At 36.3% G+C, this 15224-nt stretch overlaps 2 protein-coding genes across 7 annotated transcripts in view; both read right to left on the bottom strand.

Annotated features, from left to right (window-relative positions):
* The window catches only part of camkva (CaM kinase-like vesicle-associated a), a 49714-nt gene extending 41201 nt beyond the window's left edge, over positions 1-8513 (bottom strand). For both annotated transcript variants that reach the window (XM_087257822.1, XM_087257819.1), the window contains exon 1: positions 8347-8513. The gene's annotated coding sequence lies outside the window, so the exon portion shown is untranslated. The remainder of the gene's footprint in view (positions 1-8346) is intronic.
* A 4233-nt stretch (positions 8514-12746) lies between these two features.
* The window catches only part of LOC147843605 (uncharacterized), a 36196-nt gene continuing 33718 nt past the window's right edge, over positions 12747-15224 (bottom strand). For 2 of the 5 annotated variants that reach the window (XR_015494024.1, XM_087257827.1), the window contains 2 exons: positions 14860-14952; positions 14288-14402 (listed from right to left, as the gene is read on the bottom strand). Coding sequence is in view for 2 of the 5 variants with exons in the window: in XM_087257827.1 (XP_087113953.1) it covers positions 14872-14952 (81 nt within the window). In the remaining 3 variants the exon portion in view is untranslated. Of the gene's footprint in view, positions 14953-15224 lie in introns of all 5 variants that reach the window. The other 3 variants (XM_087257825.1, XM_087257828.1, XM_087257826.1) reach the window with 2 other exon arrangements.

The following is a 15224-nucleotide window of genomic DNA, read 5'->3' as shown; positions in this document are numbered from 1 at the left end:
AATCTCCTCTCCCTTAGTCATCTTTCCATCAAGGAAATTTCTCATGTTAGCCTAATTTGTTGGCGACGTCACCAATCAGAGTGAGAGGTGGCAGTAACGCACCAAAAAGTTTGTTGTTGACCACCGAAAAACAGGAAGAAGAAATCCTCATTCTCACCATCATATGGATTTACCTTAATCGGCTAGACACCAGCCTCACAGCTTTGTGAATGTCGGTCCTGTCACATATTGATCCGTGATCGGTAAATGTAGCTTGTGTTGACGCTACTGCACTGCTTGACTAAAAAAATAGCTTTACTACTGAAAAGCTTTATTAATTTATAAAGTAGCAATGCTACTGCCATGCTACTGAGAAATTAGCTAGTAGCGTCACTACTTAAATCGATGCTACTACCCAACACTGTTAATGTGATAAAATCGCTTAGGCCAGAGTAGTCTGTTGGTGCCCTGAATTTCACAAATGGATAACTTTGTGTGTGATACTATATCATTGGAAATGAAAGGGTGTGTTTTTATTTCTGTACACTCACAATAATGACAAAAGCCATTTGCTATTATAAAATAAAGACAACACAGGCTCATTCTGAAAACCAGTTTGTCCAGTTAGCTCATCGTGTACATCGGTGGTTACAGAGAGAAGTTGACCACGACGGTCGGGTTCGAGTCCGGGGAAGAGCAGTTCCAAAAATCATGTAAGAAAAAAACAGAATCCAAAAAATAAAATGAACGGGAGAACAACAGGGTGAGAATGTGGTAAAATACGAAAAGGTGGTAAAAATCAGATGAGGGCTTTTCTTTTTCTTGCCGGCTTTTGTAAATTGTTGGTTGGGTTTAGGGAAGTAAGCGGGTGGGCGGGTCAATCTGTAAAATTGGTTGGGTTTAGAGAAGGAGGAGGGTGGGTCAGTCGATTGGCCGGTCGCCCAGTCAATCATTCAGTCATTCAGTCGGTTGACAGCAACTTCTGGTGGGTTCACGGGAGAACAGCGCAGGCGCGAACGGCACATTTAAGATGTGAAAAAGCGTACACAGCGGCCTCTTGCAGATTTGCAAAAACAAAAACTCCAGAAATGTCAGAGGGACTACGTTTTCAGAATGAGCATGGGTTGAATAAAGAAAGGCTAGAAAAACAAATTTTGCACTGAACTGTTATATTTGCACCCTTCTCGGATTTAAGGGTGAAATAATTTTTAAATTTCCAGCAATGAAATGCATTTTTATCACTTGCTATGGTGGCAGCTCTTAGACTGATTGTAGTAGCCTAATGCTTTAGCGGCAGAGAGGATTAACGTAACTGGTAGACGTGGTGCGCCGCAATCAAACCGGAAAATCAAAAGCATCAGAATAGCACCACTTTAATAAATGGCCTTAGCAGAAGGCATCATCGTGCATATCAAAAACAGACAAAGCAACAGATTATTATTATTCAACATATTTAGATGTAACCCCATTTAAAATCTTTAACATTTTCATAAGTAACTAACTTAATTACACATTTTTTATATGATATTTTGTTTTTCTGCGATATATATTGCGATATGATTTTCATGAAATTATTTGAATAGCTCTATTTGGAATGATTACATTCATCTAGATAGATTGGGAAGATCAAGTCTTTTTCTATGCAGTGTGTGCATAAATTATAATAAATTAAAAGCATATAAGGCCACTGAACCTAACATCTAAAAATATTTTAATTTCACCTTTAAGATGCTTTGTACAGTGAGTAAGATTATTTTTTAATTTCGCAAAGTTCCGTGTATGACTTTCACAGACTGCAGTGATATGCACCGAACAAAGACTGCTGCTCAGTTAACTTCATTTCCTGGCTGTTCTGGGCATGATTCCACTGAACAACATTGAGGGTGGATCACTTAACAACAAGCACCCGCCTCATGATAACACCGTTTCCCAGGCAACCAAAAAAAGGAGGGAAAAGCAATAGCTTCTGGATTCCAACAGACTATAAAAGCAAAGATGTTGCTCTATTTTATTCCATGGCTGCTTTTCAAATATTAGCTTGCAGTGAGAGAACCACAACAACGCTTCTCCAGAGAAGTCTCAAATGCTCAAGCTTTAACTTGGAAGTCTTACATCAGACTGCTCTCTTGCTGGGTTAGTGCTAGTTTGGGGAATTGGTGATGGGTATGTTATAGCAGCAAGCAATTTCTCCTAAATGCTGTAATACGATAAAACACATCCCTTTGAGCTTTCCATGTTACGACACTTGGCTTCCATATTCAAACTACTAACCCAAGCCATCGAATGACTGTGAAATTTAAACCTAAAAAACAATTATATTAAAACCCTAATTAAAAACCATGATCACAAAGTCAGAAACCCTCGTTATTTTCATCCGAATAAAGACCAGATCAATGATATTCTGTTGCACATCTAATTAAGCTGCATTCAGGCTAATGTTTTTAATAAATATAAACTGACTTCCTAAGAGAACTTTTATCTACAGTTACTGGAAAAAATAACGCAGTTGTGGTGCTTTAACATCCCTTGAACTTGTGTGAAACTAATGACTCCAACAAATCCACTAACCGTGTTCATAAGTCCAGCTCCATTAGACCTGCACGGACTAATGCATCTCCAGATGGTGATGGAAATGTTGCCTATATGAGTGGGTGGGTGAAATATTAATTAACATTTCCATTTTACAATCCCCTTTAGGTCTGACACCGGACAGAGAGTCAAATCCAAGTCAGTCTCTGACATATAAAGTCCTGAATCAGTTAAACCAGTGAAAGTTTTAGCATTTTTTTCCATTCAGAATTATATTTAAATGAAAAAAATACATTCAAACACATTTGTTTGCATCTAAAATTCACATTTAATAAAGTTATTTTTAGTCCTTATTTAAATAAGTGTATTCTATGTGAGGAGACAGGACAGATTGAGACACTCTTGGGGGCATGATCCATGAATCTAGGTCATGAGGGCATGTGTTGTCATAAACAAGGTCCCCCATATAACTGTAGATTATTATTTATCTTTTACTCTTTTTTTCTACTCCAGTCTCTCTCTATTTCTCTCCCTGCTTTTCTCATTCACACTTAAGCACAAACGCTCTGATGCTCGTCCTCTTATTTTATATCCTCAGAAGCCGCTCCAGGGAATTTGGTGTCAACTGGAGGTTTCCATTTAGGCAGAAATAAAACAGAGGATCTCAGCATTTCAAACATGCACAGACTGCATCTCAGTGACTCTTCTCCCATGAGAAAGCTGTCTCTCCCGGCTATGGCAAGAGTGTCACAGTGATTGTGTTAAGCACTTATTTTATAGATTATGCTCATGTGTTGGGCAGATGATTCAGACTAAATCATGTTATAACAGCACTGATTTTGAGGTCATTAAATCTTCTATTCATTCTCAATAAATGCTTTTGGATATTTTACATATTTATTAGTTTTAAAATGTGCATACTGAAGCTAGTAGAAATTATGCTGTTTTAACCAGTTGTAAAATATCAACGCAAACTGTCTGATGAATGTTCATATACATATGTTTCTGACAAATCGTTTCACCCAATTTAAACAGAAACAACTCAATTAGACATTTTGTAGAGTGAAACTGCTAAATTAATAATTTCCCCCTTTAGAAAATTTCTGAAAAAAGAATTTCTGTGATTTTTCAATTACTGCTGATTTGTTGATGACGATTTCAAAATAGCCCTTAATTTAATTATTATATTCACTTTTCCTCAGACAATCCATCTCATGAACACTTTATGATAGTAATTGTGAAACGAACATCACATCTGTTTATACACGTATACACTTATTTATTTAACAACATACCTTACTGGCCAATTTGCACATATAGCTGCACATGTAATTTTGTATAGTAATTTACCTGTACATACACTTGTCAATTTGTATATTTGAGCAATTCCAGCATTATGGATGTGACATTTGCAATAAAAACTCAAAACATAAATTCACATGGAAAGTATACGTTAATATTATATTGAAGCATGCTTATATTTTCCAAAACAACTAACCACAAAGTTAAGGGAGCAGAAATACATTAATCAGTAAACATTTTTTATATATTATATGAGGAAACGTGTGAAGGATGTGACAAAATAAGTTTTTTAAAAATTAAAATCATTAAAATCATTGATTTTATTTTATTTGACATTTTTGCATTTATGAGGGAAAAGCTTTGTCATGGATGTGACACTTTTCCGTTATGGATGTGACCGATGTGAAATTGACACTTGTGTGACTTTGGTAAATTAAATATAATAGTTTGAAAACACTGACAGATACATTTTTGAGCATTTTTAAGTACTGTAAAACACTTGCTTATAGGGCTGGTTGATTAATCGAAAAATAATCAAAATTGACATTAAGAACCTATAATCGATCAAATTTTTCCAGGTACATTTTTTCAATTGCTGGTGTCATGTGACCCCGCTCTGTTAAGGCTGATTTATACTTCTACAGTATGTCAAATGCACAGGTATGGTCTGGCACAGCCTTCATGCTGCATGCCTACAAACTCCTCAAAAAAGATTTGACTACACGTCGCACGTTTGTACTACATTGACGATGATTGGAAGCTGCGCCAAAAAAGCAATTACAATAATATTATTATTTACATTAAAATATTTGTTTACAGAAGATGCAAAAACTGCAATGTTTAAAATATTATTTACACAATATACACAAGCTATTTTATATAGAAGAGATACAGCTTATTTTCTACAATTAATATGTAAAACTTTGAAAATAATTAATCTTGTTTCCAAAAGTGCAAGTTATTTATTTTCACTTTATAAGAAAAAAGTGACTTTTGGTTTTAGGCAATAGTGTGTGTTTCCTTCAATTATTTTAAAATCAACTAACACAAACTTCGCATACAAACTAATATGTGAGCACATTTACTGTACAAAACCTGTCAGTGAACTATGAGGGCAAAAAATGATAATAATATTAAAATAATCATTAATTATTCGTAATCGAGTTAAAATGTTAAATTAATGAGATTTTGATTTTAGGCCACATTGCCCAGCCCTACCTGCTTACACAAAAAAAAAAATGTAGAAACGGTTTCTCTATTTTGGTGAAAACCTTAATTTTTCATGGGAAGGTTGACATTTGCATGGAATTGCTCATTTGCATTCACTATTTACTTTTAAATGTAAAATATATTCAATATCTTTTTTTTTTTTTTTTTTGTCGTGTCTGTCATTCTGTTGCACTGTAGAAGCTCTGTCAAAAAAACAAAACAAATTCTTTGTATGTGTGAACATACCTGGCACACTCTTTCTGATTCTGATTTTAAAATTACACTTGCATTTCAGAAATATATCAGTAATTATTTTTATTATACATACTTGGAGCTCATTTCTTCTTATCAATGTTGATAAAAACAGTTGTAATGCTTACAAAGTAAAAAAAAGGCAAGACAGTTTCTCAGGATGAATACAAATTTTAAAAGAAATGGGTTTATTTTAAATAGGTATCTTTTTGTAGCTTTATAAAGGCATTTCCTGTCACTTTTTATCAACTTAATGCATTGTTGCTGAATGAAGGTATTGATTTAATAAAAAAATCCATCAGTCAGAATTAGACAACCTCTAGTATTTCCGCAACATGCACTTCAATGGTGGAAAAGAGCGCACTAAAAGGACCTCTTAGCAGCTAATCACTAAATTATATTTTGGCACAGTTCTATTTTTGGCAACCTCTATGTGAATCAACAGGTTGTTGAGTAAAGATAGCTTTCTGGCTTTAAAAACACCTCCGGCTATTATAGAAGTGTAGCGTTTTTAGCATGCCTGCAGTGGGGAGAGGAGGGTGGTGCTCTTGTTTATCACCTCTGCAGTGCGGGTGTAGTCTGGGGGTGGAGGTGGACCAGGTGTTATCTTATATAAAGGGATGACGGGCCCTGTGAAGAGCTCTGGAGAACAGGACGGTGTTTTGAACAGAGGTGGTGGGTGGTGTTTTAGCCCGTGGGTTGCATTCACACACACATACAGTACAGACACTGACACAAACACAGTGTCCGGGCTTCTTTGTACTCATCTTCCATGGGAGCCAAAGAGAGCAAGGTCAGTTTTACTTTTCTAACCAATGCCGTAACATCATCAACATCAATTCTATCAAACGTTTAAAAAAAATTATATGATATGTGGGCTCTTTTGAACAATATGGGGTTGATAGAGACAGACAAAATTAGTAAGTGAACACACAATACAAACTAACCACAAAAACAAAGCTTCATGCATTTTTCAACCTCCTTCATGAATACAAAAAAAAAAACATTTAAAAAGACATATGGACAAAAAAAGCTTCATAGAGTTTCCCCATTTTTCTTAAGAGTAAAAAAATCCAACTAAACAACTTAGTCTTTGAAAATTAGTAGAACAATCATTGACTGTTACATAAGAAATAACAGCCTTTCAAACTAAGCCACGACCACTAAATTACAGGCTGAGAGCCTTTAAAGGGATGCCCTAGGTTAAATACAAGTTAAGCTCCATCACAACAGAAAAAAAATGTCACCCATTGTTGACTCACAAAGAGGATATTTTAAAAAAGTGCACACCAGAAATAAACTTTAAGGACAGTATCATGCATGACTATTCACCTTATTCTTCGCCGACAAGCGAGCACAGCCATATGAATCTTTTTGGCTCGAGACTTCCGGTCTCATTCACTTCCATTCATTTTTAGACATTAAAAACTGCTCATTTCGCTGTTTGGTGTTGCATACTGATATTTCCTTATTATATTATTCTACTTGGTCTATATAGTCATGCAAACATTTGTTTGTAGAGCAAGTAGTTTGACGGTTTTCTGCCATTTATTATTCCTAGTCATTTCTCCCATAGGCGACTGAATCGGAAGTTCTAAAACAATCAAGAAAACAGGCGCACTTCCGCATTTTAGAATAAGGTCAATAAATAAAATATAAGGGACAATATAAGGAAAAGTCTTTAAGCACGTCATCATTTTACCAGGTATGATGCGATCCTGGAACATTATTTTGTTGGAAAATGTAATCCATACCTATTCCCTACCCCTAAACCCATAACTGTAAATTATTCCCAAAATAATAGTTGGATAGCAATCATGTCGAAGTGCATAAACCTAAAAGTAAGCCTAACCTTAACACAGACGGTAAACATATACCTTAAATTTGATTGGCTGATTGGAATGTTGATCCAGCATCATTCACCTATTTGGTGAAATCAGGTTAGGGAATCTTTAAGGTAAAATATAGGCTGTATATGAGCAATTTCAGCATTATGGATGTGATATTTGCAGTAAAAACTCAAAACATAAATTCACATAGAAAGTATACATTAACATTATATTGAAGCATGCTTATATTTTCCAAAACAACTAACCACAGAGTTAAGGGAGCAGAAAATACTGGCTTACAGAAAATACTGGCTTACACAAAAATGTAGAAACGGCAAGGTTGACATTTGCATGGATATATACATATATATATTTATATATGTGTGTGTGTGTGTGTGTGTGTGTGTGTGTGTGTGTGTGTGTGTGTGTGTGTGTGTGTGTGTGTTTTAGTTTTAGAAATTGATTTTAGAACAATTTATATCTTCTAAAGTACATAATTCATATTTTATGAGTAACCTTTTTTTTCTAAAGAACAAACACACACTGCTCCCTTAATCAGTTTGCTGTAACAGCAGTCTTTATGCTTGACAACTGTGTCTAAGTATAGTTTATAACTCCTTTATTCCGAGCTATTCCGACTATTAAAAGCACTGCAACAAAACAGTCAAGATGTGCGTTGGGCTACAGGTGGTACATGATGTCAAAGCATAATAAAACACAAAACACATTTCAAATCTTAAGCGTTAACCAATGTGTTCACTCACAGGTCACATGCTGACCTTCAACAAAATTAGCAATTTCACTTAATAGGATATCAAACAAAAGACAGGTCAGGTCAAACTCACTTAAGAGTCTATTACCACGTATCCACTGAAATGAACTTGCCAGAAAGAGGCAGGTTTTGCTGAGAAAAAAGAAACTGCAGTCTCCATTTACGCGCAACATACGCAATGATTTGGGTTTGACGTAAACGTATTTGACGTCCTTTTCAGACTAAACTGACTAAATACAACAGACAGAACTTAAAACCTGCAAAATAAATACAAACATACAAGTCAAGCACCACGACTGAGCGCGGAACCTCTTAAAGTTCTAGAGATAGTTGTGCCAGTCTGGGTTACAGGTGAAGACACAGGTGAATTTGCAACAAACACAAAAAGGCGTTCTGTAAAAACATTAACAACAACAGATAAAGCGCGTTCAGGCACAACAGTTGCGCTCGATTAAAGTACCCACGAAGACTTACCGAATAATTTGAGTGTTTCTGAGAAATACGTGTATGAAGGGCGTCGTTGGCGACCGTTTTCTTCTGTGTGTTTCCAGATGTTTGAGCTCGCGGTAATTTTGGTCAATATTCCGCCGCGTGCCACGCTTGATTCTCGCGCACTGCTGCCAACCCAGAAACCTGCACTTGGAGCGCGCGCTCGCCTGATCTCTCTCTCTCTCTCTCTCTCTCTCTCTCTCTCTCTCTCTCTCTCTCTCTCTCTCTCTCTCTCTCTCTCTCTCTCTCTCTCTCTCTCAGGTAGAGATGCAGTGTCTGTTAAGTTAGTACTGCAGCTGAAACTGCGCTATATGATGATCAGCCAGTTTAACAAAAACAAACGTGTCTCGGATTATATGGCTTATATCTTTTTGTATCCAATAATAGAAAGGTTTGAACGTTCACGTTGATATGTGATAATGTGATTATAAGTATACGCACAAGTCCTCCTGTACTGGAGGTCAAAAGATAAGAGAATCAATAGGTACGATTAATGAGATATGCTCTTTTATTTTCATATGTGGATGAAATATTGCACATCTAAAGAAACAGTTAACTCCTAAATATTGTTCATCACATAAGTTACTTGGATAAAGTTGGGAAATATTGGATAAAAAAAATATTTCTATTTTATTTCTATTTATTTCAAACAATTAAGCAACAACCTCAAGATTGCACCTTAATCTCTATACCGAAGTGTTTTTATTTTTTATTTACATTTTTTTACAGTGACAGACGAGTCCACTGATCCTATGGGCCAGCCTGAACACAAAATGGTCGTGCCCAACTGAGCCTGCATGGTTTCTCTCAAGGTTTTTTTTTTTTTCCTTCACTTTCGCCAATTGGTAAAGTTGTCGCCACGGTCACCACTGACTTGCTTGGTTTGGGACTTGTGGAGCTGCACATTGATGGATTGGTTCTTCAGTGTTTGGACTTTAAGATTGAAATTAAAACCATACTGAACTGAACTAAACTTTAACTCTTCTTTTGCGCAGACTGTTTTTCTCCAGCACGGAGAAACGGAGAAAGCAGCAGTCGCAGTCGCACTTTTTAAATATTTATTTATTTATTTGACTATATCCTCACTCTTTTTATCCATTATTTTGAGTAAAATTTAGCCTAAAGGGTAATGTTAAAGATTAAGTATCGTTCCGGCCACACTTGCACTGCAGTGCTGTTGTGGTACAGTGGTCAGCATGTTGAGATAGCGGGCATTTAGACCCGGGTTTGATCCCCACTTGAGTTATCTTTTTTTTTTTTTTTTTATTGTCAAGACATATAAAACTGTAAGGTTGTTAAACATTTGAAGTTCTAAAGCAGCTGTTTTCTTGAAAAAGACGTGATAGTGTCATTAGAAACTGAATGAAACTGAAAAAAAAAAATCACTTTTAAACATTCAAAACTTTTTGTACACTCGTATACATTTGCAACTGGTGTTTTGCATTTGTGAAACGTATTTTATGAAAATGTATTTTTATTTTGTGCACGTGAAATTTTTTTGTGAATATAAATAAATGTTTTACGCACGTGAATTTGGTTTCATGCACGTGAATTTGGCTACGCATGTGTACATTGTGTCTTTTGCGTGAATTTCTTTTGAGACTTATCTGATTCCATACAGAAATCGTTGAATGTGCACATTGTGTATACTAAGGCTAGGCAAGTTTGTTTATCTAGCCCATTTAATGCACAATGGTAATTCAAAGTGCTTTACAAAATAAAAATAAAAGTGATTAAAAAAATTAAGTTGTTTAAAACAGGTAAAAACAGATAAAATGTGTTAAAACAGGTGATAAAAGAATGAAAAAGAAAAGAAAGGCAATTCTAAAACAGAACATGATTAAAAATCATGTAGCCTATACAAAAAGTGAGCTAAGAAAAAATTACCTTGATTTACATGTGCACTCTTCTTGGCCTTATAAGATGACTTTTGTTCTTTGTTGCAGTATTACAGAGGGATTTTAGCTGATATCTTGTTTTTTGGCGATTTATAAACTCATAAAACGGAAAATAGCATTTTAACAGTCAAAAACATGTACATACAAACTAAATTGTGGCTCCTGACAATACACAGAGGGCTTATGAAGCAAATAATTGGTCTGTGAAAGAAACTGAACATTATTTACAGAATTATTTACCTTAAATACACAGCCTTAACTAACAGTTCTGAAAATCTTAGGTCCACACTTTATGTCAGATGATGCGTGGATACAAACTCATGCGTGAGATGCCACTATTTCACCATGGTTTCAGCTAAAGTATAAATCTTTAATGTTCTACAGTAAAAAAAATAAATAAATAAATAAAGTCACCTATCTCTTGGATATGCCTTGAGGGTGAAAAAATGAAGTATATATTTGGATGAAATATACTTTTAAGCATTAAAACTTTGCAAATGTACACAAACCAAAAAAAAACCCTCATTAAAAATGTAAAACGTGCACAAATTTTTCATCATTTGAGTACTTTGGTTGGAGCCGACTCACAGTTCATAATACTATAATATTACATTACTAATTAAATATAATTCCAGTGTTATTATAATTTAATTAGCTATTCCATTTCCTTAATGGCTTCATCTTTCAGAAAGTGACATTTAAGGAAACCAGCAGCACAGCTAGCAATAAGTCATCTCTTAAAAATACTATGATATTATAAATGTCCCAAAATCTTTTTGAAGTAACCGAGAGGTCAGTTCTGTGGTAGTTGGCTGCGTGTATATATTCTGGGCATGTATAAGAGCTGTTGGCTTATGGGGACTCAGGTTTGAGTCCAAATAATCACCCTTATCTCTCACCTCCACTGTCCTCTAAAATAAAACCATTGCCATGAAAATTCAAATCAACTCCAAGAACTTTACAACCTCCTGAGGTAATATATTTTTTACTCTCCATTTTATTGCCACTGTATAGATAAATAAAGATGAGTCTGACCACTGCATACTTCTGAAAGTCTTTTCTTTAATCCAACCCATGTATAATCACATTCTTTTAAGAATCTGAGCAGCAAAGATGCAATCCTAACAGGAATGACCCAAGTGTACAAAAGAGCAGCTGCAATATACTTTTTTACGCCTCCTGCAATTACAGTTATTTCAGCATAAAGGCATGTACTATTTAAAATTAAGCTTTGTAACTGTTCTGCATGGGTGTAATTGTGGCTTGTGTGGCATTTATTTCTATTTCTGCTCTTTTGGCTCAGTGTGATTGTAGCTCTCCTCGCACACACCTTTTTATAAACTATGTGTTAATCTTGGCCGTTGCTCTATAGTTGTTACACAATTTAAAACTCAAACCTTCAGTTATACATTCAGTTATGTTATGGTGAAATATTAATTAGTGTTTTAATTTCTTTTCATAATGATTGTATTTTAGTGTTGGAATCGTTTTCATGGGCGACACAGTGGCTCAGTGGGTAGCACTTTCACCTCACATCAAAAAGGTTGCTGGTTCAAGCCCTAGCTGGGCCAGTTGGCATTTCTATGTGCATGTTCTTCCTTTGTTTGCGTGGGTTTCCTCCGGGTGCACCGTTTCCCCCCCACAAGTCCAAAGACATGCGCTATAGGCAAATTGAATAAGCTAAATTGTCTATAGCAGTGGTCACCAAACTTGTTCCTAGAGGGCCCGTGTACTGCAGATTTTAGCTCCAACCCTAATCAAACGCACCTGAACAATCTAATCAAGGTCTTACTAGGTATACTTGAAACACCCAGGCAGGTGTGTTGAGGCAAGTTGGAGCTAAACCCTGCAGGTACACGGCCCTCCAGGACCAAGATTGTTGACCCCTGGTCTATAGTGTATGTGTGTAAATGCAAAAGTGTGTTTCCCATACAACTAGAAGGGCATTTACTAGCGTAAACATACGCTGGATGAGTTCATTCTGCAAAGCCGAAAAAAAAAATGAATGAATGAAATTGCTTTCATAAGTTTAAATAATGCTGTGTAATAATAACACCTTAATTTGCGAATATTGCATATAGGTCAAAGATGAGAAGTCTCATTTTAGTGTCCTTATCAACTGGAATTAAAAAAAAGTTATGTATTTTCTGAAAAAGTAAGGTAAGCTTAAGTAAACTGTTAGTTTAAGGTCTCAAATAACTTTTGTGAAGATGTGCTTGTCAAAATGTGTAAAATAACAAAAAACTTAATTTAAGTCGTTGCCAAAACCAATATATTTTTTATGTTTCTTAGTAACGGAGGTTAATGTATACAACCTTGGTTATAAAAGTAAGTGACAGATTTTAAATGTTTTTGAAATATTTCTTCTCAAGACATTTATTTGTTCAAAAAAAATTCAGTAAAATGGTAAAATAGTGTCGTGTTGTTACAATTTAAAATTGATGTTTTGAAATATTATTTAGAATTAATTTATACTTATTAAATAAATTTTTTGAATTATTTGAAGGAAATGTTCAGAAGAACAGCTTTTATTTACAATATTTGTTTTTTGACAACACAGAACAGTATTTACTGCCCTTTGACTGTTTAATGCTTTCTTGCTAAAAACCTGTCGAATGCTTCATTCTCATTGGCTGACGAGCATGCTAAAGTGAGCAAATACTTTCCAGGAAACCCAAAACTAAATGGACGTTAACCAAAAAGTGTAAATTCTGCATAATTGTCTTGTTTACATCATTCACTTATTTAGGTGATGTAATGTAGTGTGTGTATTTACATAGCACATTTATTGTATATGGCCATACACCCAAAGCACTTCACAATCATGAGCAGACATCCTGTTTACGAATGATAATCTCCACCTCATCCCTCCCAGCTCTTCAGGTACGTTACACACAACTCACCCCCACCGATTTTCAGGCACGTCTCGCGCACACACGCCCCAACTCAGATACCACCCACTCCCCCGCAACCTACCGCAGATCAACTATGTATACCCCCGAAAAGGACTTTTCCCAACTTGGGATGTCTGCATGAGGGGGATGGAATTCACACCACCACAAGTGCGCAGCATCTATTTGGATGATGTGACAGCGCCGTGTCCACGCCACACACCAGCTATTAGTGGAGTGGAGAGAGTTATAGATTGAGATTGAGGATGATTGCGAGGCCATGATGGGTAAGGGCCGATAGAGGGAATTTGGCCAGGACACTGTGATTACACCCCTACACTTTACGAGAAGTGTCATGGGACTTTTAATGACCACACAGAGTCAGGACTTCGGTTTAACATCTCATGCGAAAGATGAAAGAAAGGAGCTCACTGACAGTATAGTGTCCCCTTCACACAGATCTCACACAGACCACAGGTTGAGGGCACCCTGTTGGTCTCACTAATACAACTTGCAACAGCAACTTAGTTTTCCCATGTGGTCTGCCATCCAGGTACTGACCACCAGGCTCAGCCCTGCTTAGCTTCAGTGAGTAACCAGTCTTGGGCTGTAGGGCAATATGACTGTGGCTGTTTATGACCTATTTGGGTTTCTTTCTTGTGTTAAACGCAAAAGAAGACATTTTGCAGAATTTTGGTGGCTGGGACTCATTTACTTCCATATAATAAAAGCAACCCAGGCTCATCCCGAAAATGTACCTCTATATACATTTCTGGAGACTGTCAAAAATGTCCCAGTAGCTACGTTTTTTGCAGTTTTTGTGAATCCACAAGAGGCTGCTCTGTACGTTTTTTGAAATCTTAAATTTCTCTTGCGAGTGCCATTCACGTCTGCTGTTGTGTTAAATACACCAGAGGCTGCTGTCGACTGACTGTATGACTGATTGAATGACTGACTGACTGACAGATCAACTGACCCATCCTCCCCCTTACCTAAACCCAATCAATAGTATTTTCTAAACCACAGATTTACCCACAAATTTGAAAAGCAATCCACACAAAGAAAAGCTTTTTTCCACATTCTCACCCTGTTGTTTACTTGTTTATTTTATTTTTTTGAATTCTGTGTTTGTCTTACCAGCTTTCTGGAACTGTTCTTCACCAGACTCCAACCCCGTCAAACTGGTCAGCTCCTCTCTACGTCTCGAGGCCACTGATGTAGATAGTGAGCTAACTGGACAAGCTGGTAACAGCTGGAAACCATACAAGGTAAGTGGTCAGCTGGTAAGTGCAAAAAGAAACAGCGGCATACCACCCTGTAGCGTTCATTAAAAAATTAAATGCAGCCATACGTACTTCTGGTTACATAATTCACAATCTCCAGAAATGTATATCGGGCTACGTTTTAAGTGTGTAACATTACTGATTACGTGTGTAACATAACTGCAAAAACTCTATTTTAGAAACTATTAAGAGTGCATACCTGCATTCAGCAATGATCCATCAAATTTGTTTACAACTTTGTACTTCAAGACAATAGCTGGAAGTCTGTGACAGGTGAATGCTCAAGTTTGATATAACTTCAAAGTTTGTATGCTACATATTTATAACCCTTTTACCCCTGAGTATAACTGATTATGGCAGACACGGAGCCAGTGAGAGAGTGTTTGTGAGTCAGCTGGTTGGTAAAGTGTGTTGAGGACTTGCCACCTGTGCCATACTTCATGCAGCATCGTGGGTGGACTCTGATGTGGCGCACCAAAGTTGCTTCATTAGTGACGCCATCCTCACTGGCAGCCATGTCTGTGAATGAGAAAAACATAGACACATTCAGCAGTTGAACTCGACAAAACATGAATGCTGCGTTTAAGGGTCATTTATCATAGTAGTTTTCTCCAAAACAACTTGAAGGCAGTGTTAGTAGATTGACAGCAATATATCATTCAAAATATTTGCTGCTTGATGACATTATTGATAGAAGCTGGCTGACAGTGATAGCATAATATGTTATGTTAAACAATATGTCATGTTACATGTTGGTGACTGTAGATGATACAACCCTTTCACCATGAGGA

This window comes from Danio rerio, chromosome 6, assembly GCF_052040795.2.
Source record: "Danio rerio strain M-AB ecotype USA chromosome 6, GRCz13ab, whole genome shotgun sequence".
Taxonomy (NCBI): domain Eukaryota; kingdom Metazoa; phylum Chordata; class Actinopteri; order Cypriniformes; family Danionidae; genus Danio; species Danio rerio.
Note: the sequence above shows the minus strand (reverse complement) of the source record. Positions and strands in the feature narration are given on the sequence as shown.